Consider the following 20,530-nt stretch of genomic DNA (forward strand, 5'->3'; position numbering starts at 1 on the left):
TCACCTTCTGGTCCTCCAATGCCTCTTGCAGCAGCAACATGCTTTTCCTTAGAGCTCTTCTATCCCATCACTGCCTGGGCCCTGCCTTGCTTAGCTCCTGCAATCTGATAAGAGCGCAAGGTTGTGAAACTGCTAATTTTTACTGCGGTAAATAAACTTCGCATCAGTAAAAGAATAAGGGAGAGTGAGGGGTACAGTATGGGTCACTTCAGAATAATCGAACGATAATTACATCCTCTTTAACCATACTCTCATTGTGTAGTACGCCGTGTCTGGTGATCAGGATTTCTTTATACCACGTCATACGAAACTAATCTTGCTTTATAAGCTTTTTCGGAACATATAGGGATTTCACATATTCATCAAATGTTTTAACTAATTGATCATTCATGTCGGAAATAACCAAGTCACTTCGTTGCATATGCACTATATCACCTGTTTAGTAAAGGGGTTGATGGGACACAGGTAATGAGATGACTTCACCTTTTGAATGTCAGCCCTTCCAAAATTCAAGAAAAAAAATTAGATCTCCCACTTATGAAGAGAACATTGTGCCACTGGTGTGTTAGAGCAATAACTTAGGAGGAATCACCGGCGCTGGATCCAAGTCCCCCTTTAGCAACGCAAAGGTTTTTGTGTAAAACAAATTGATCGTTGATCCTCCTAAAGTGGTAACGTTCCCATACACTAACACACATCCTCATGCTGCTTTCCTTCTAAATGACAAGGTAACAGTAATGGCACGGATGCTTTACTTGACAAAGACAGGCCCGAATCCCATTTAACAGTTGTGGGACAAACTGAAACAATGAGGCATCTAAGGCATAGAGCAGTGAACGGGTATATGCTTGTTCAGGCTGAAGAATGGGACAGAAGCCCAACGAGACAGCATTTACAACCCAGCTCAAGGCATGCACTGCAGGTGTACAGCTTGTATTGCTGCTGGGGATGGTCACACGCACTCCTTGCCTGCAAATTTTACAGCAGACTTCCAATTGGTCAATTCAGACTGTTCTTGAGAGCAAAAGGAAGGATTGACAAGTCACATAAGAAAACCTTTCACGACAATCATAAAAGAAACTCAGAAAGTGTTAGTTTATTTTTACATTCTATACCTCCTTATATTTGTACATATCTGTTAATCCAGCAACAGAGAATGGTTTCCAGATTGACCATTCACAACACAACACACAACATGACTATCATAAATACAGAGTGTTCCTTTTTTTTCCCCATACTTTTTGGCCTTTTTAGTTACTTTTGTAAACATGAACAGAGTGTATCCTGATAAATTAACAAAAGGCCAAGAGATTTAACAGCATAATGTAGGATCCCTATTCTTTGACAAAACAAAAACGGGCAGGCATATCATTACTTGTAGCTGAACACTTTTTCATATATAACAAATCTAAAACAAATGCAGTTACGACATGCAGTGTTAACCTAAACCAGTCTGTAAAGCCAGGACAAGCCTTTTTTACAAAGCCATTTGTACAGGGCTTATGCCAAATGGGCGGTATCATAATTTTCAATAAAATGGAAGGTTCACATGATAAGTTAAGCACTTGATTTCCATTGGGTTAATAGGAAAACATATTTGATTTAAAATCAGCACCCTCGTCAGAGAACAGTAAATGCCCACATTTTAGTAAACATTCAACCCTTTGTTGGCTCCACAATAAGATCTTGTGCACAGGGTCAGTGTCTTTAGTTAAACGTTTCCTGCAAGTGTATAAAGCTTAACACACAAAAGTCTTGGTTCAGTTAAAGTTTCAAGCCAGAGATGTGCAGAAACAAATGGTGGTTTTGTTAAAATACTGAATATTGGATTTCATATAGGTAGTAATGAAGCCACTTCTACAAAATGTATCTTCACACATCTACCCTCTAAAACAAATCTTTGACAAGAGTGCCAAACTATGAGCTCAAAGCTATTAAGATGCACTGCCTGAGTTGCATGAATAGGTACATGTCCATTTCACCTTACAATCTGCATAGATATGGAAAACATCCATTTTCCTTCTGTAGGAATTAATACTCCTATTGCATAGCAGTTTGAACCACTCCAGGTGCCAGGTTTAAGAAAAAATAAAACAGTGACTAGCTACAAAACTTTTTCTGAGCTCAACATACTACTTGGAATGGCTCAAACAGAACACCAGTCTCAATTCCCCATCTTAATTAAGAGTTACAGTATAAAAAAATGAATTCCATGTTTTAGTGAAATGGCTTACTCAATATACCTCCTATTTAAGGATATCTGCAGAAGTTCTCGTCACTTCAAACTCAGATTTAACAGAGTAAGGTCCTGTAAATTCAGAATTCACTTGTATCAGCACATTAATTAATGCTCAGTTGAAACCCTCTTACATGTCACCCACATGTAAAATCTTACATGAAAAAGAAAAGCAGTGGAAAATGCAAAACTAAGCAAAATCCCCACATCTTTCTCCAGTGAAAAAGGCTACTCAATCATGCGTTTATAAATAACTGCGCTGGGAAAACCTCTTGAATAAATATGTTAAAAATTAATCTATTAATTCTAGGCTGACTGCTAGCAACAACTATTAGCACTTTCAGTTTATGTGACAGATCCTGCTGTCTCTGAGTGCAAGAAAGAGACAGATTATACAGTAACAACAGAAAAAGAAGCTGAATTTAACGGAGGCTCTTCGTGAAGTACCAGCAGACACCCCAGCTGAAAATCCTGTTAACCCTGTGAACCACTCTGTAGAAGTAATTGCAGCAACTTCAAAAGTGGATAGACCATCCACTAGACACATACACTATAGACGTATGATAGATACACGATGATAATATACACTTACAAATATTTCAAAGGGGGAACTTTCTCGTGGAAAGGATATGGAAATAAATCTTAAAATCCAGCCCTAATCTTGTCACTCTGTGACAAATTCCTTGGGAGTACTCAATCCCAATCTCATGGGTCACATGAATTCCCTTTACCTTTTTGTACATTATTAAGGAAACGATATTGCATGCCGCTTATTTATAATAATCGCACGCAAAGGAGCACGATGAGGTCCACCAACATTGGCATTTTTGATAAATAAAAATCGTATGAGCTTCATTCTTTTTGCAAATGTAAATTAAAAACAGCACATAAATAAAGTATTTCAAGTGGTTCACACGGTCAGAAGAATTCAACAATGGCCGAGTCCATCCTCAGTCTAGAAAATTAACTTGCTGTCGGTTCTGTAGTGTGCAGGAATAGCTTACGTTTTTTGTGTAACTGGAAATGTGCTATAAACTAGACATTCAAAACATATTCCTCTTTTTTACAGTACTGATGTTTACTAGGTATATTTGTGTGTGTATATATATCTTTTCAATAACTGATACTATAAAATAAAGGAAATAAAAGAAAGGATCCCCTCCACATTAAATTCTAGGTTTGGGTTCTGCTGTCAGTATGGGTGTGGACTAGGAGGAAGAAAGTCTGAAAAAGTACTTTGTAGATTCAGAACGCATGTGTATGCCAGTACAGCTGAGCGATCTGTGTATGTACTGGCACGCTTACTCTTATCAGCACAACCATTTGAGTCCAGATGCAGGCCACTATACAGCGAGTACTGTCAGGTCCCATCGCGAGGTAGAAGATTCAGTGGATACAAACGGTAGCCATTGACCCACATGGGCAGCGTGACGACTAGCTGCCAGTCAGCTCCAGCCACCGGCTGGCAAATCCACCCAGCGTCGCCGGGTGTCGCCGAACCAACAATTTCCTGGACTGTGAGTGTTTCAAGTTCAATACTTGGTAAATTAATTCTCCTCTCACTTCTTCCTACGGCAAGGAAACAATCTTTTTCACGTCAGGTGTTGCTTCTGCAGCACCCTGTCAGTACTCAGGTTCTCCCGCCTATCAGCCGTGATACGTGTTCTCCTGGCTTTTAGAAACGATCACATTAACCACCATGGTGTCACCATATCATGGCCAATGTAACCGTTGCAGTCCATTACCATAGGTCACCCAAATAGTCTGGGGTGGGGGGGCAAATGGCCGATTCCAGGGCTCCAGAATCCAAACCCAGTCAAGAATGGTTCTTTGCACATGAGCTCCTGCAAAAGAGGTGGACACTTGCACCAGTGACACTACTGGTCTGGCAAAACATCTTGAGTTAGAGCGGTTTCTGCATGTTTGGGATCAACAGCTGTGCCATGGGAAGAAGAGGGCTTCAGCCCCTCTGCGCCCAGCCTGTTAGGGCAGCTTCATGAAGAGGCTGTTGTCCAGCGCAGGGCAGGGCATGGGGAACTGGAACAGGCTCATGTCGGCAGTGAGGGCTGCCATGGCAGCAGGGTCGTGCTCGATCTGGGTCCGCAGGGAGGGGTCGATCTTCTCCAGCCGGCGCTTGAGCCTCTTGGCCTCCCGCTCGCGGATCAGCCGCGCCTGCCTCTTCTCGGGCGTCTCGTTGGCCCGCTTCAGGCGCATGGCCTCCCGGTCCCGCTGGAGTCGGCGCGCCCTCTGCTCCTCCGTCTCCTGCATCCGCTGCAGCCTCTTGGCCTCGCGGTCCCGCAGTCGCCTCAGCTCGCGCTCCTCCGGCGTCTCGCAGGCCCGCTTGGTCTTCTTGGCCGTGCGCTCGCGCTCCAGCCGCTGGAGCCTGGCCTCCAGGGGCTCGTTCTGCCGGCGGACGGCCCACTTCCTCATGGAGGAGGACTGGGACTCCACTAGCTGCTGGTAGGCCACGCAGCTGTTGCAGACCAGCAGCACGCCGGCGGGGTAGACGGGCATGGGGCTGAGGATGTCTGGGAGCGGGGGGAGGGCAGTGCCCGGGGAGTTGAGCCCGTCGGGGAGCGGGGGCAGAGAGGAAGGCGAAGACATGAGGCTGTCTGAGAGGGAGGGGAGCGAAGAGGCAGGGCTGCTGCTGGGGTTTGAAACGATGGTGTTGGCGAGAGCGTGAACCATGGAGGAGCTCTGCTCGCTGTTGCTGTTCTCCATGTGGCTGGTGTTCAGGAGCTCTCGCACCTTCTCCCTGTAGCCAAAAGACAAAGCAGAAGCCAGGGTTAATCAGTAACAAACAGCCACCGTCGGCCCTGCTAATGCTGAAGAACACTGCTAGCTCACATGGAAGCTTCCTAATAATATTGTCTGACCTTTGATCTGCTATCCTTAAAACAAATGACTTCCTGACTTGGCTCTTCTGACAGTGTCAGCACAACATAAGCCCCTAGGTAAAACACAAGACATGTATTTCTGGGGTGTCGTTTCCTTAAAGGGGACCATCAACAGCTAAGCTGAAAAAGAGAGGGGCGAGGAGGCAGGGGGGCGGTAGGCACACCTGTTGAAGTTGCTGGTGTCAGTGAAGCGGGATCCGCAGACAGCGCAGTTAGACAGCCGGTCCTCCGAGTGGATGAGGAGATGCCGCCCCAGCGAGCCCGGTGAGCTCAGGGCACGCCCACACACGGGGCACACGTAACTCTTGGTGCTGGTGACCATGGCCGTGTGCTGCCAGTCCACAGACAGAGACGCACCAGGTTAACCACACGAACAACTCACACAAAAATAACCCCATAAATCAACATAATAAAAGGTTACGCCAAGAGCAGTTTTTAAGATACATTCTTATCTGCACAGATTGTGCACAACAGTTCATAAGTAATGTGCTGATGTGGGAAAATGGTGTGGCAAGTCCTGAAACTACTCAATAATTACATAATAGGTCTTGTATGGTTACAATCTTGAAATAGTTTACAGTGTGTCAATAGTGTCCTTTTAGGTTTCCAAAGATTACAATCAAGCAGCATTATAGCCCTGTCAGTCCCCTTAATTATCAATAGTCTAGACTGCTTACCTACATTAATGTCAAGTAACCCAGGATTAGTGATAATTAGGTCTCTGAACCGCTGCTTAATGTGTGCTAATTTATTCTACTCCTAGTAAGAGAAATGAATTGGAGAAAAAATGTTACGTTTGCAGATTACTCCGATCAGGGTTTCTTGGCAATTTAGTAACACAGGATTACCGTAAAGTACAGGGGGTCCCCAATACACTTCAGGATTAGAGAAAGTTTGAGAACAGAAAGTTGTGACTTATAACGAAACCGATACAGAACATTTTTATAAAACTATAAAAGTGTCAATTTTGCCCCAACAGTAGAGTACATTACCGTACATGTACACGTAACATTTTTCCTTCAATTCATCACTTTTGACTTGCCAATCATTTTAAGCGACTGGTGGAGTCCCAGTCCTCCTCCATGAGGGAGTGGGCTGTCCGCCGGCAGAACGAGCCCCTGGAGGCGAGGCTCCAGCGGCTGGAGCGCGAGCGCACGGCCAAGAAGACCAAGCGGGCCTGCGAGACGCCGGAGGAGCGCGAGCTGAGGCGAGTGCGGGACCGCGAGGCCAAGAGGCTGCAGCGGATGCAGGAGGCGGAGGAGCAGAGGGCGCGCCGACTCCAGCGGAGACCGGGAGGCCAAATTCTAGAGTGGTAAAAGCGCTCGCCAAATTGCAGTCCGGACTCTATAAACCAGGAGTCACAGGTTCGAGTATGGGTCAGATGGGTCAGGTCACTAGCTGACTGTGAGCAGGATTCCTCGAGCAGGGTCAGGTCACAAGCTGACTGTGAGCAGGATTCCTCGAGCAGGGTCAGGTCACTAGCTGACTGTGAGCAGGATTCCTCGAGCAGGGTCAGGTCACTAGCTGACTGTGAGCAGGATTCCTCGAGCAGGGTCAGGTCACTAGCTGACTGTGAGCAGGATTCCTCGAGCAGGGTCAGGTCACTAGCTGACTGTGAGCAGGATTCCTCGAGCAGGGTCAGGTCACTAGCTGACTGTGAGCAGGATTCCTCGAGCAGGGTCAGGTCACTAGCTGACTGTGAGCAGGATTCCTCGAGCAGGGTCAGGTCACTAGCTGACTGTGAGCAGGATTCCTCGAGCAGGGTCAGGTCACTAGCTGACTGTGAGCAGGACTCCTCGAGCAGCTGCGCTTAGCTAACAGGGTAGGGTGGGAAACGTTGGCCGGGCCTCTCCTGGCAAATACAGTGACCACTCCTGGGTGCATGTGGGTGTGTGTCACTGTCAGTGAGGGATGCGGCGCCTCTCCTACAGGGGGCGGTGTTGCCAGTGATGTGTTAATATACAAGAGACTCTGCCTATGCTTCCCTGCCCCTATGTCAGGATGTGGGGTCCCTTGCGGACAGATGGAGTGGGTGATGTGTACTACAAATAATCTAAAATAAAATAAAAATAATGCAAAACCCGCTACCTGGTAAACATGTGCGATGAGCTGCTCAGGACTGCCAAACTCCAGCGTGCACAGCGGACACAGGAACCCATTCCCCGATTCCCCCTTCTCCTCACATTCCTGCCAATGCAGCACAAACAGCAATAAGAGTTTACACTTTACACTGTCAGAGTTGCTCCTATCCAGGGGTTTAGAACAGGCGTTTTAGATCAGCCTCACAGTTATAGCTTGGAGTTTATCTTCCATGACATTTTCAGAAAGAGGGGGAGTTGAGTCAAAATAAACTACATGGAGCAATTTGAAGTCTGGAAAGAATTATTAATTTTTGAAGACATGCAATTAAATTCAATTTATTTTTATATAGCGCCTTTCACAACATTTTTGCCTCGAGGCGCTTACAAGTGACCATACATGTTGCGGATACAGAACCTAAAAGCCCAGAAGACAACGGAGGAGAGGAACCAAAACCTCCTTAGTAAGGAGAAAAAAAGGAAACTCAAAGAAAGAAGAAAAAGGAGGGATGGAGGTTACTCTGACCTGTTGTAGAGGCAAGAAGAAACATTTGACCACACTGTCACTTTTTGCACTTTGCACAATGAAGACACACTCCTCTTGGTTATTGTTCCATTTCAGCTCTCACTTACATAACTGGGTATTTAACTGACCTAATAAACAGTAATAATTAACCTCAGCTGGTTGGAAGTTAGCTTTCTAACTATTGCCTATCAAGATCTCCAGCTTTTGAGTAGATACAAAAAGTGTGGCGGTTCTAATCAAACACGTTGCTGGTGCAGTTAAGGATTCCTTAAAGCGAAGAGCTCAGATGCAACACGAATCAGCAGGTGTATGGGACCCAGGACCAGAGCCCAGCTAAATTTCTGCTCAGCCCTACTCTTTTCAAAAGGACAGTTTCTGTAAATAAAAGGATCCCAGTGTATTTTAAGGGTATTCCAGTATCCCCCCAGTTTCATAAAAATAGATCATTTTAGCTCTAGTTAGAGTGAAATGGGGATCATGGAACATAGGAAATAGATGAGGTAGTGTATGTTCATTTTTATCACGGAAATTCTCTTATGTAGCTGTAGATTAACAGTATACCAGTACATCATACTTAAATATGAAGAAATAATGAAATGGGTCAAATAAACTGAGATATTTTAATTATCCTAATTGCTTCATTACCAACATGTGTTGCAGGCAATTTTAAGAAACTATGTATCTGAAAGGGGTAAATGTTATTATACCAAATAAAAGAATGTCACAACCTTAATCAGAGAAGAATGACAGCCAATTACTTGCAAACAAAAATAGGTCATCAGCCTAGGGCATATTTTGTCTACAAAAAGTAAGTAAAATGATGTAGTTATTTACTTGCTTAGCAGATGCACTTATCCAATACCACTTACAAACTTTACAACATTACCTAAATTAAACTCAAAAATACATGCTGAAGGTCAGACTGGAAGGTCCCCAAGAGTGGCAAAGGCATCAGTTTTGAGAAAGCCCCTGTAGATAATGCCCCATAAGGGCCATTGCATAAGAAATCAATCTCATGCTGACCTTTTTACTTTGATTAAAGATGCTTTCCCATGGGAGAAATGGTTGCACTGTGATTTCTGGACCTCAAGGACTAACCATTCAGGAAACAGAGGTGCTCAATGTTGACTCATTTTGGACCCCAACACTATCCCCACCACTGATAAACATGAAAGGTTGATTTTGATATAACCTTAAAGCTGATAAATGGAGGTGTCAGACTATTTAATATATCCTGTGAAACCAGTTATGAAAATAGTCACTTTTTACCTTTGACCTCTTTTTTTCCACATATTTAGACCCTTGTTAACATCTCAGTAAGTTTCTGTGTTGTGCCCATTATTGGTTCAGGAACCACATACACTTCAATACAGGGTGTCAGGTCAATCTTCCACATGAATACTCTATATTGCCTAAATAATGCATTGATTGTTCTGTTTCAGCAGGGAAATACACTCGGAAATTACTTTAGTTTTCACATTTGCTTATTGGCACATTTGACTGTAATGCAGCAAAATAAAAAAAAAAACTGAAGTGGACAACATTACTTGCACAAATTGGCATCTGCACAGAGCAACTTTATTAGTGCTACAGATTTCAAGGCTTGATGTGACCCACTTGCAAGGCAAGTTAGCTCATCACCAGCAGCCACACATTACCTACGAAGCAAGCTGAAGGCACAGAGTAAGCGCTTATGTGTAAGGGCTAAAGTGGTGTTGTCCCCATTTGAAATTAATTAGCTTGTCAACTTCCAGACTCAGGCTAATAAATTTAATCTTTGAATGAGGATGATCCACTTTTCAAATAATCCATCCTTCCAGGCTCGGATGCAGAGAAAAGTGAAACTCTTTCTACTGAAAGAGTGCAGGTAAAATAATTAGAGCTATACCTTGTAAGAAAAAGTAGCACGGAACAGATTACAGATTATTTTTACTTCTAGTAAAGTAAAAACTTTTGGGGAGGCACTGAAGAAAAGGCTGAGGAATGTCTTCTCAGAGGTAGTGATGGGGAAGAAAGAAACCACCAACAATAATGTCCTGGAATAACAGGAAATGATGCTGAAGGATAAATTCAATTCAAGTGAAAACAGAAGATCAAATTCTAACAGTTGAAATAACATCCTGGACTATATGACTAACTGCCACCAAGTTCAAAGTAACCCATCACATGTCAAGGACAGCAAGGGCCCTTTAAGAAGAGAAAGAAAACTAGCAAATCCCAATCTAAAAGAAAGGGGAAAACACCTCCGGAGGAGACTTCTTAGAAGATTAAACCGTTCTATCAGTACAAAGATGATTTTGTTCATCTATACTAAAAAGTCGGGATGGCAGGACCACCAACAAAAGCAACAGTCTTTCTGAGGGTTTAAAAGGAAGAGAATCCCATCATCCACACAGGCTTCTCCATATTTGCATAGCTGACCCTGAAAGAGTATGTGTTAGCCGGCAGTAGCAGCACACACTATGTTAGTGGAATCCTCAATGCGCCAGAATGCAAAACTGATGTCTGCTAAACACACACAGCTCATTTAGATGAGCCTTTGAGTCAGTCATCATGGTTTATCTCGGCTCATGCATTTTCTTCCTGGTGTTGCTTGCCGTTAAGGTCCAATCAGCTCATCTCCTGAATGAGTATACAAAGGAGTATAGGAAGAGGAAAGCAACAGTCTGAAGTTGGATCTGTCCATCTGTGAGCCTGTTGATAGGTTTATAGAGCACAAGAAGATGGCTTGTGAAGGAATCTGTCAATATAACTTCATCAACCCCATTAAATAGATATTATATACAGCGGAGAAATGAACTTCCTCAAAAAAATGTGCTTGGTATTTTTTTATGTTGCTCAATATTTCTTGTCATCCAAGATGAGTTCAAAATAGTTTACTTTCCTAGCTGTTCTGATCCAATAGTTGTAGATGTGGGGGATGTGCACAGCAAAACATCAAATTCCTTGAACACTGGCTTCAAAGCAAAAAAGAGGGTTAAAAAGTGAGCCTCACAGGTAAATGGCTTTTTTATGACCAGAAGTTAAACCTGACACCATTTATTCACAGGTCTGCTGTGTCTCAACCAATAATGAGTACATCACAATCTTCAGGCAATGTAAACAAGGGTCTAAACTGTGACACACTTCAAAAACCGAGTTTACGCATGTTGAGATAAACGAGGGCATATGTCAAACATCACCTAATTCTAACACAAACTATAGAAAAGATTGAAAACCTATTTAAAACAAAATAACAATCACCCTTCTGTGTTTATCGGTGATGGATCTCTATGGCAGGTAGGGAGGTCCAATCCAGGTCCTGAATGGTTGGTCATTCAGGTCCAGAAATCAATCAAACCATTTCTCCTAAGGGAAGGCATTTATAATAATTTTACTTAAAATCAAAAGAGGCAAGGCCAAAAACAGTAACTGTTTGACCGATTTCATACAGAATAACCCATAAGGAAAACCACCGCCTGGTACTGTGGTTCCAGGCTCTACGGCTAATAAACTCATTTCTCATACGCAGATCTTTTCCAGGCATGCCCCAAAGACTGGCATGGACTGAATTCAGAGAGAATATTGATTAAAATAAAAATGGGCATTAGGCATAGCTGCTCCTACACTAAACATTCGTCTGGGTTGGACGTCACAAGAAGACTCAAAGAAAGACGAAATGCAATCCCACATGGCCCCAGCCTCCTTCACATTGGTTGGTCTTGTACAATGCAATTATAAATGAAGGGCTAGAGACACAGGATGAGTCTCAAGAGTTGCGGTTAACAGATCCCAGCTGTGTATCAAAATGCAGGACTGAAAGTACTGATTCAACTTGTGCAGACCACTAAATAGCCCTACCTCATATACAACACTTTGTTGGATTAAAAAAAAAATCAGGTGTTTTTAACACTGTAGATGTACTTTACAACACCATCGTCTTCCCTTATGTTAGTTTATTTTTTATTTTTGTGTAATTGGTTGCATTTGTGGTGTATTTCCATGTTAACACTTCTAATTGTAATTGTTCCATTTCCCTGATAAACACCTTTTTCAGCCAAAATAGCTCCTGCAAAGTCCTCTCAAAGTTTAGTGTCAGGAAGTGTACGGAGGAAGCAAATTAGCACTGCAAAGCCCAAAAGATAAACATTCTGAATTTAGGCTCAACATTGATGCACAGCGTGTCTCCCATGAGCTGCTTTAGTTCGGTACCTGCTGCTGATGCAGCAAGCCAATCGTGGCCAACACAAAAAATAAGAAACAGAATAAGGAGAAAAACTGCATAATAATAGTCCTTTCATAGTAATATCAACCTTGAGTACATTTTGTATAGGCCCTAAGGTTTAAAGGATTGTGATGAATATCAGGTCCTTTTCTGAAACCAACCTCTTTGACCCCCCCATCAGGAGGGACACTCTGACTGTTCTTGGTGCACATCATGTTGTCATCAGCCGATGTGTTGGAAGAGTCGTCTTCGCCGTGATTGTCCGGATCACTGTCGCTGTCCTCTGCAAAACACAAGAGGTTTTTACACTGCTGGTCAAAGGTGAAACTCGACTGGACACTTCCTGTCTTCTGGCCAAGCCCAGCTCTTTTACATTAGCCAGCTCTTTAAATTTCACTTTATTTAAATGCTCTTGAACCCAAATTGCAAATTAAATTGTATTTCCTGAGTACAGACAGACATGATCAACAAAGGCAGTCTCTGTTCGTCATCTTCTTCAAACATATTGCATGAGTGAGCTTTTACTGTCTAGGTTCTTGATCAGTAAGAGATGTTTTGAGAAGATATGTATTATTTGAGAGAATCTCCCTCCGTTCCTCAGGTTATGAGAGGAGAACAGCAGGCAGTACAATACATATCACACTAGTAAGGACATTATGCCCTAAAAGTGATGGGGAGGCCGATAACTTTTCTACCCTCAGCACATTATTATATCATGGCTGTCGAGCCTCCTATTCTCAGATCAGCTGAACCGTAGGAATATACGTGCCAACATGTTCTTGATGAAAGTCTACATGTAAACAACCTGCTCTGATTTGCAGTTCCTGGGAGAAAGACTCACCTGTTCCACTCTCCTGTTCCTCTGCTTCCTGAGAGTTGTTGCTGTGGCTCTCACTGTCCTCTGCGAAATCCTCCCTGCTCTCTGTCTCCATAGTGCGCTCGGGGCCAGCTAGCCCTGCTGTGGGGAAAGGCCCTGTGGGCACAAGCGGAAAAGGGGAAGGATGGTCACCTCCACAGCCACCATTAGGTTTCAAGTAGGATTCAATAACTAGTTTGGAAAGGGTTTCTTCTCCATATGAGAATGCACAGATTCTGCTATTAATACATACAATCCATGCAATGAAATGCAATGGCTCTGGTACACTGGGCATGGATGAGATGTGAACTTCTTAGAACAAGCAAGGGACAATAAACCACTTATTTAGAATGATCAGAATAAATGTCATCTAGATTTCCAATCAAATACACAATATCTATCTCTCACACAAAGGTTGACCAACAGTTTAATATTCATTCCCAAGCCCCCTGACCCTGGAATGAGCACACTGGCCAAGTTCCTTCCTGCACCATGTATAGGTAGGGAACACTGCATGCTTATACAAAAATGTGCAGGAAACACACATGCAGGACACTGAACATCCATGCAGTCAGAAAGCAAACTCCTATTCCAGAAGGCAATGAGCTATGATCGCGCACACAGTGCTGACTGGCATGCTGCAGTCCCCAGAGAGGCAGCCTCTATCTGCACTCCTTTCCATTGCCCTAATCCAAGAGAGAGAGATCCTAGCATCCCCCTCTCAGTAGTCCCCCCTTTTCAGGCTGATGGAGCAGTTGTCCCTGGGGTTCCTCCCTGCGCGCTGTATTTCCTGATAGAAGCTAGAGCTTTGCTCTCGGATAACCAAGCGCTGACCCGCACAAATACACTGCAGCACCCTTGTTTCTGCTCTCAGGATGTTACTCAACAGGAAAGAGTCAGCCTTATGTCCAGTCCTTCAGAGATCCCATGCTTGATTTTAGGCAGGCACCCTACAAATAATTCCATTTTGAAAGTTATTTCTGAACCATTGCAATACCCTTCAATACATTCTATCTTGCATGCACACAATTCATTACTTGTTAGGATTACCGGTGCATAAAAGAAATATAAATATTGCTGGCATTCTTTATACTGGAGGTGAATTCCCAATGATTTTAAACTCATAGAACTGGCTTCGTGAATTATGCCTTTGCCCTTCTAATAATAAAGAGATTAATGTTCTGGGAAAAAAACTGCAGATCTGACTAGACTGGATATGGATACATGCATTTAAAAACACTGCCCTGCTTTTTCTAGGTCTTTCCTTCACAGTAATGTTACGAAGATGGGTTTCCTAAATTACAGGGCAGATTCCTGCTCTACCACTTCCATTCCAGGACAAAAGTTTAAATAAATATTTCCCACCACATTGTTATTCCTCACAACAGAAAAAAACAACATTTCAAGTAATTCTTTGGTGTGCAATGGGAGCAGTAGTTTCTGGGGCCGCACTGAACTATTAGGACGAGCTGGTTCAGCAGTGCACAGCCCATGATTGATGTGAGTGAGGCGCCCATCCCCCACTGCTGCATTCTGTCTGTACATCTGTCTCCCTCACCCTTCCCTCCCTCCCTCCCTCTCCCTGCCTGCCTGCCTGCCACTCTGATGTTATCTCTTTGAGTCTGTGTGTCTGTAGGCAGGAGGTGACGCAGTGTCTGACTGAAGCCAGACAAAGAGACAAACTCATTAGCCAACAGACACAGAAAGGAAGGGGTGGGGGGGGTGGGGGGGACAAAAAACACAACACAAAAACCAAAACTGGGCTCCAATGGTCACTGACACCAAGTACTCTGGAATTGTCTAACTTATTCCAATCCCTCCCCATTCATTTTGTACGAGAAGAATTACATTAGAAAATGGCTAGCACATCCCCCCAGTCCAATGTGGTAGCGAGCAAGTGCTTTGGGTTTAAGGAAATGCTGGGTCGATGCAAGAGTTGGGACAAACATGTTAGGGCACCTACCACTGATTACAATAGGCCAAAGCAGAAGGAGGCTCCATGCCTCCATCTTGGCTCTGAAAGATCCTTCCATGAAGAAATTCAGTGAAATGAAGAGTCAATAGTTCTCCTGCCTTCAGCCAGCGGCTAATCCAAAGAGAACCAGAAGATCCGTAATACAGTTATGGCATTGCTGTACTCATTTGTTTAGGAAGCTGTACCACACCAAAAAGATGTTGGGTTTTCCACACAAATGAGTTAAACAATTCTGGTTTCTGATGTGCACCCTTTCTCGCTAAGAACAATCAACGAGCAGACTGCAACTTCAGATGTCATCGGCCGAGAAACTGTAAGGCACGCTTCATTAGAAAACTTCAAGAGAGTTTTCTTACCCCAGCAGCAATACTGTGATACAAATGCAGTATATAAAGTACTGCTCATTCATACTGTATGTCCCCCATAATAACATCCTTGAATGCAAGCAGACTGCATGGGAAGAGGAGAATAATCAAATTTACGCTTTGATCGTGCTGAATAAACAAGTGGTGTTTTCTTTTCATCAACAGATACTGCAGGACACTAATTACTTTGCATTGCTGTTTATGAACCACGTGCTAACTCTTCTACCTGATAGCCACCAGTAGATTTACTCAAAAGATCCTAATTATTTTTCCCCTGCAGGGAGTCTCTCAATCCTTCAGCAAGTCAGATAGACACCAAGAAAAGAAAGCTGAAACTGCATGTTCATGTTCACATGAGCATTAGAAATATAAGCTGCGATAATTACAGTCTTTCGTTAAAGAAACCGATTCAGAAATCAAGCGATACAGAGCCAAGAAATTGAGCTATTGACCAGGATTTTAACTTGTAACAATTTAAAAGCTGAATTGTATTAAAAAAAAACTGTCAACTCAAACTGCTAAAAGTTTGTATGATGGAAATGTTCAGCAGGGAAGGTCAGTAAAGTCAATTTGGATTTTCCATGTTATTCCCTGGTGCCTTATACTACTCTTTAGCCAAAAAGCAAAGCAGGGTGTGTGTGCTGGCACAGAACCTATGTGAAACAGACAGACAGGCAAGCAGAGGCAGACAAGCTCTAGGCTGAAATAAAAACACAATACTCCCTGCAATGTAGTTCTTACCATCAGTTTGGTCACTGTTATGTTTTAGACAGAGACATGCTTTAGCAACAGGGACAAGGCTGTTTTTTATTTTTGGTTGCACTATGCGTTAGACCATGAGAAGATTGTCTAAGTATTAGAAAGACATAGAAACATTTTTAGACGCTTATTCTATTGATTAGGGATTATATGAATGGTTAAAAATGTGGAACTAAACTTCTACATTTGATTTGACCGGACTGGTTTGTTTTGGGTGTACTTACAAAAAAATCACACCCTGAACAAAACTAGGTCACATGCATTTCCTAACCATTTCAAAACAAACTGTCTGCATTTAGAATATAAGCCTCCAGCCACTTTGCTCCCACTAACGATTTAGCAACACAATCCACTTTGATGGACTTAAATGCTCCTTGGCATCCTGCAGAGCCCCCCCTTGAATGCTGCGAATTCGAAGGCGTGGACAAAATATGTATCAAGAGATGAATTAGATGGCCTTGGTGATGCATGATTTTTTGGACATGTCATTACACAGTCTTCATTTGTGGCAGAAACTTTGTAAGGCAAATGTAGTATTTAAAATGAGGTCAAAAAGGGAACATATTCATCCATATTCCTTAGTTATGATTCATCAGACACTAAACGCACTGCAGCAAGTGACGACGTTGTGCTTTTGGTCATGTATCATGGCGTATTCACTTCTTACAACATGTAGCATCATAATCATGAGGTACTGTGATTCATCAACAGGCTGATCATAGCTAAATAAGCCAGGACCAACTCTGTGCTTGTCTACCATATACCAAGCACACACCTCCATCTCCACTGCTGCCAACAGTACAATATCTTAAAACCAAAAGATAACCCACCAAGCCAAGCTCACCAGTGCAGAATCTTTCTGTACCAGTGGGGGTGAAGTGGTCACAGATGCATACAAACAACCTCCCTTAACACACAACTTCCACAGCAGCCCATTTCTGATGCCTGCAATGTGCAAATCTCAGCTTTGCAACAGAAGTCATCAATGGCTTTAGAAATGAAAAATGGGTCAAGCTGCTTCAATTAGGCAAATAAGTAGTTGAAGACTATAACTCAGAGCTCTGATGAAAAGAGGACTTAAATGTCCTGTGAACCACCCCAAGCCACAATCTCCATGCATCCACCTCCTTATATCCCTCTCACACACTGGGAATGTTCCTGGAAGTATGAGCAACATTATTAAAGTCTTGGCATAAACATTGCCAATTTCCATAGATTAAAACTGCCCCTGCTAGTTCCTTTTCTACCATAAAAAAGGAAGGCTATGACAAAAAAAAAACTGTAAATAAGAGGCAGGGATTTGTGTAAAAAAAACTCCCTTCATGACATGTAACTGAAACACCACTACACTTTACACCGGATTTGTGAACAACCTATTCTTTTGAAATACTGGATTGTTTTTCCCCATAAGAAGGCAAAAACCAGAGGCCACAAATATCAAGAACAATCTACATCAGAATAAGAAGTTTTCGTTCTCTCCGTCTTTCGAGAGCAGATTTGGGTTTGGATATGCAGCACCTCTGTACTGCTGTGCAGTGGGACGGAAGGGACAAAAGCAGGCTTACTGTATCCTCAAACAAGCCAGGAATAATAATAATCGCTTACACTTATATAGTGCTTTTCTGGATACTCCACTCAAAGCGCTTTACAGGTAATGGGGACTCCCCTCCACCACCATCAATGTGCAGCCCCACCTGGATGATGTGACGGCAGCCATAGTCCGCCAGAACGCTCCCCACACATCAGCTAGTTCTTCACAACTTGAGAGCCAGCCGACATCTTAACAAAGCATCAGGCTTCAATGTAAACCGTTTTCAATGTAAAGCTACGTCCTTGCAAGCTTTACAATATCAATCGATATTGCATTTGGTCGGCCCAGTTTTTGCAAATCAACAAGTTTCAAACGCCAGCATCAACCAATTAAGTAAGACAGGCGAGTTGGGGGAGAGACCAGGATTCTGGAAAGAGAGAGCCTGTTGTGTGTGGACTGCTCTCCTTGGGATGACTAAACAAGCAGCATCTGAGAAAGAGAAACATGATTTCCATCATGTCGTGGTCCAATACTTTACTTTTCAATTAGGCTATGGAACACGTACAAACTCCTTCATATGGATCCGTCCAGAGGCACTGTTCCATCATCTCAACTTTGATCCCAGCTGTGATAAAGTGCTGGGAATGCCCTCCCTCCTCAGGTTGAGAAAAAGGAATATCAATGTTATGGGAATAACATTAGTCTAGTTACCAAATAACCAAGACCCCGGTTAACTGTACACCTTTTTTCTCTACTGCCACCGAGACTCAACTGAACAATAATAGTGTGTTTTCCGTCCACTACAAGTCATTACACCAACGAATGGAGAAGCGTCCCATCACAGGACACTCGCACCATAAGCAACCTCTCTTCATTGCTCCACGTTGAATCCCACGCAGCACTAAAACAAGTGGGCGACTCCCACTCACAGAGTCTCTAGTGTTGTATTGACAGAGCAATGAATTAATTATCTCAAGTGTTTTGTTGACAATTATGAATTAATGACGCTCGTCGGAGTTGCACAGGCAGCTACAATGAAAACAAGGGAGGCGACAAAACGATGTAAGGAGAGATCAGGGTTTCAATGCAGGTATAACACTGAAACATGACACAGTTCTGTATAGAAGCTAACATTTTATAAAATCCGTCGACTTACCGTTTTGAAAATACATCACATACAGAAGTTCAAAACAGGGAGGACACGACAGCCCCAGGAAAACAATCAACTAGCAACATTGCTGAGTTTCGTTCAAAGAACAACCATCACACCAACAGAACCCTATATTGAGGTCCTGCTGGGGCTGCTAACCTTGCTACGATTAAAATAGAGAGAGATTTGCAATACCTGTGATACCTACAATTAACTTTGAAGGGGTTGGTCTGTTTGCGCCTGGACATATTATCCCCTTCTCCCGGCTGAAAAAAACTCGAATCCCCACCTAGACCCGACAGATTTGAAGATTTCCTCGAACAAAAAAATATATATGTTTTCCTTAAAAAAAAAACGCTCCCCTTTTTAGGGAGCAAGACTTCAACGGAGTGAAAATGAAATTTAAAAAATAACCCCCAAGCGAAAACAAATATCTACCCGGGTAGCGATAAAGAATACATTGGTAGATAGTCGGGGGACAATTTTTTAAATGAAGAAAATCGTTTCAATAAAAAAGACGCGTTCTTTTTTCTGAAAAAAATGAGAATCACATATTCCTTTGATAAGACGCCGTATAATTTGTTTTCTACGGTTTGGCCATCTACACACTTAAAAAAAAACGTTTTGAATGAGGTAAAATCCAGCCCCTGGTTGGGATGTTCTTCGCCGATCAGCCCCGAATTGCCCCGAATCTGTGTCGCTGTCGCTCTGCCAGAGCACTGCAGAGACGCACCGCCGACACTCACTCCGTACCTAGACGTCACCCACGCGCAAGGAATTATGGGATGTGCCGTGGAGCTCTTGGAGGACAAATGGTGGTCGTTGGTTGTGCCGTGTAGAAGTAGCGGGTTAGGTCGTGTTTCCCCATCTGTTCCTTGCAACTTGGATTTGAGTTCATCTGGATCAGTGATCGTTTGTATACTGAAGCAGAATTATTCCTTAAGGGATACATACATATGTGGAACATGATCCTTTTTTCCCCAGAAATGTGTACGGGTAATATGTTGCGAAGGCGTTACTCATAGTCAAATACTTCTGACTGTAACGGGTTCGGTGAAATAGACATCGTGGTATACCTTTAGTAGAGGGGATCCCCTACGTCTACTGGCTTTCGTTCCCGACGATATATTTTACTTGGATACTGTATTGAACTAACAAGTTCCCTGGTTACTTTGCAAGTTGTTCAACTTAAAAGTGGGAGACTCCGGGTCACCAAATGAAACGTAATAGTTAAAACAGCCGAGGGCGAATATTCCCACCCAAAGAACCCTGTTTTTCAGAATGTGAACTCACACCAGTTTCTTAAAGCAAAAAAAAAAGTAATTTGTGTAGAAGCCTGGTTTATTCTTAATGTTCAAAACCGTCTTGTCTCGTTCGTAGCACCAACACTGTTCTTTAGACGAAAATGTTTCAGATGTAAATAAAAAAGTATTATGTTCCAATATACTGCTTGTTACCGCGACACAGATCCTTCCAGTTGTAACTGCTTTATTCAATACAGGGGCGCGGGGGCAGGATACACGCTGGATGGGATGGCAGTGGATTGGAGGAGAATATACAAGCTCCAGAGATAGCATCCCACACCCAGAACTGGAACCCAGAGCACAAAGCTGCCAGGCAGCAACGCGAACCACGGCGCCACCGTGCCACTCGCAACAGCGATCTGTTCGCCGCCAACTTCAATGTCCAGCCTTACTCTTCTTCGGCACATCTGCCACCACAAGGGGGAGTACAGAGTACAGATTCACATTTATCTGCATAGCGCTGTGATTTCCCTTCGGTTTGAGTTCTCTATGTCAACAGCAGCACTGTGATTAACATATACATAAATCTACAGCTACATTTTTTAAAATTGCAAGCAGTTGATAGAATATGCCTTGTTATTCATCCTTGCATTATCCAAGTGGATGCTGCACATTGGTGGTGGTGGAGGGGAGTCCCCATTACCTTTAA

At 43.2% G+C, this 20,530-nt stretch overlaps 1 protein-coding gene across 2 annotated transcripts; it reads right to left on the minus strand.

Moving 5' to 3' along the window:
• Positions 1-1,071: 1,071 nt before the first annotated feature.
• Positions 1,072-19,307, minus strand: znf821 (zinc finger protein 821). 2 transcript variants are annotated; one of them, XM_006641210.3, is made up of 6 exons: positions 18,786-19,307; positions 12,783-12,914; positions 12,103-12,224; positions 7,222-7,320; positions 5,298-5,464; positions 1,072-4,991 (listed from the first exon to the last, which is right to left on the minus strand). In XM_006641210.3, the coding sequence occupies exons 1-6, from the start codon at positions 18,823-18,825 to the stop codon at positions 4,220-4,222; spliced, it is 1,332 nt and encodes a 443-aa protein (XP_006641273.1). In that variant the 5' UTR covers positions 18,826-19,307; the 3' UTR covers positions 1,072-4,219. The 2 variants fall into 2 exon arrangements, with proteins under 2 accessions (XP_006641273.1, XP_015223833.1); XM_015368347.2 differs by having other exon boundaries at positions 18,773-19,307.
• Between the last annotated feature and the right edge of the window lie 1,223 nt (positions 19,308-20,530).

This window comes from Lepisosteus oculatus, chromosome 20 (assembly GCF_040954835.1).
Source record: "Lepisosteus oculatus isolate fLepOcu1 chromosome 20, fLepOcu1.hap2, whole genome shotgun sequence".
NCBI classification, from domain to species: domain Eukaryota; kingdom Metazoa; phylum Chordata; class Actinopteri; order Semionotiformes; family Lepisosteidae; genus Lepisosteus; species Lepisosteus oculatus.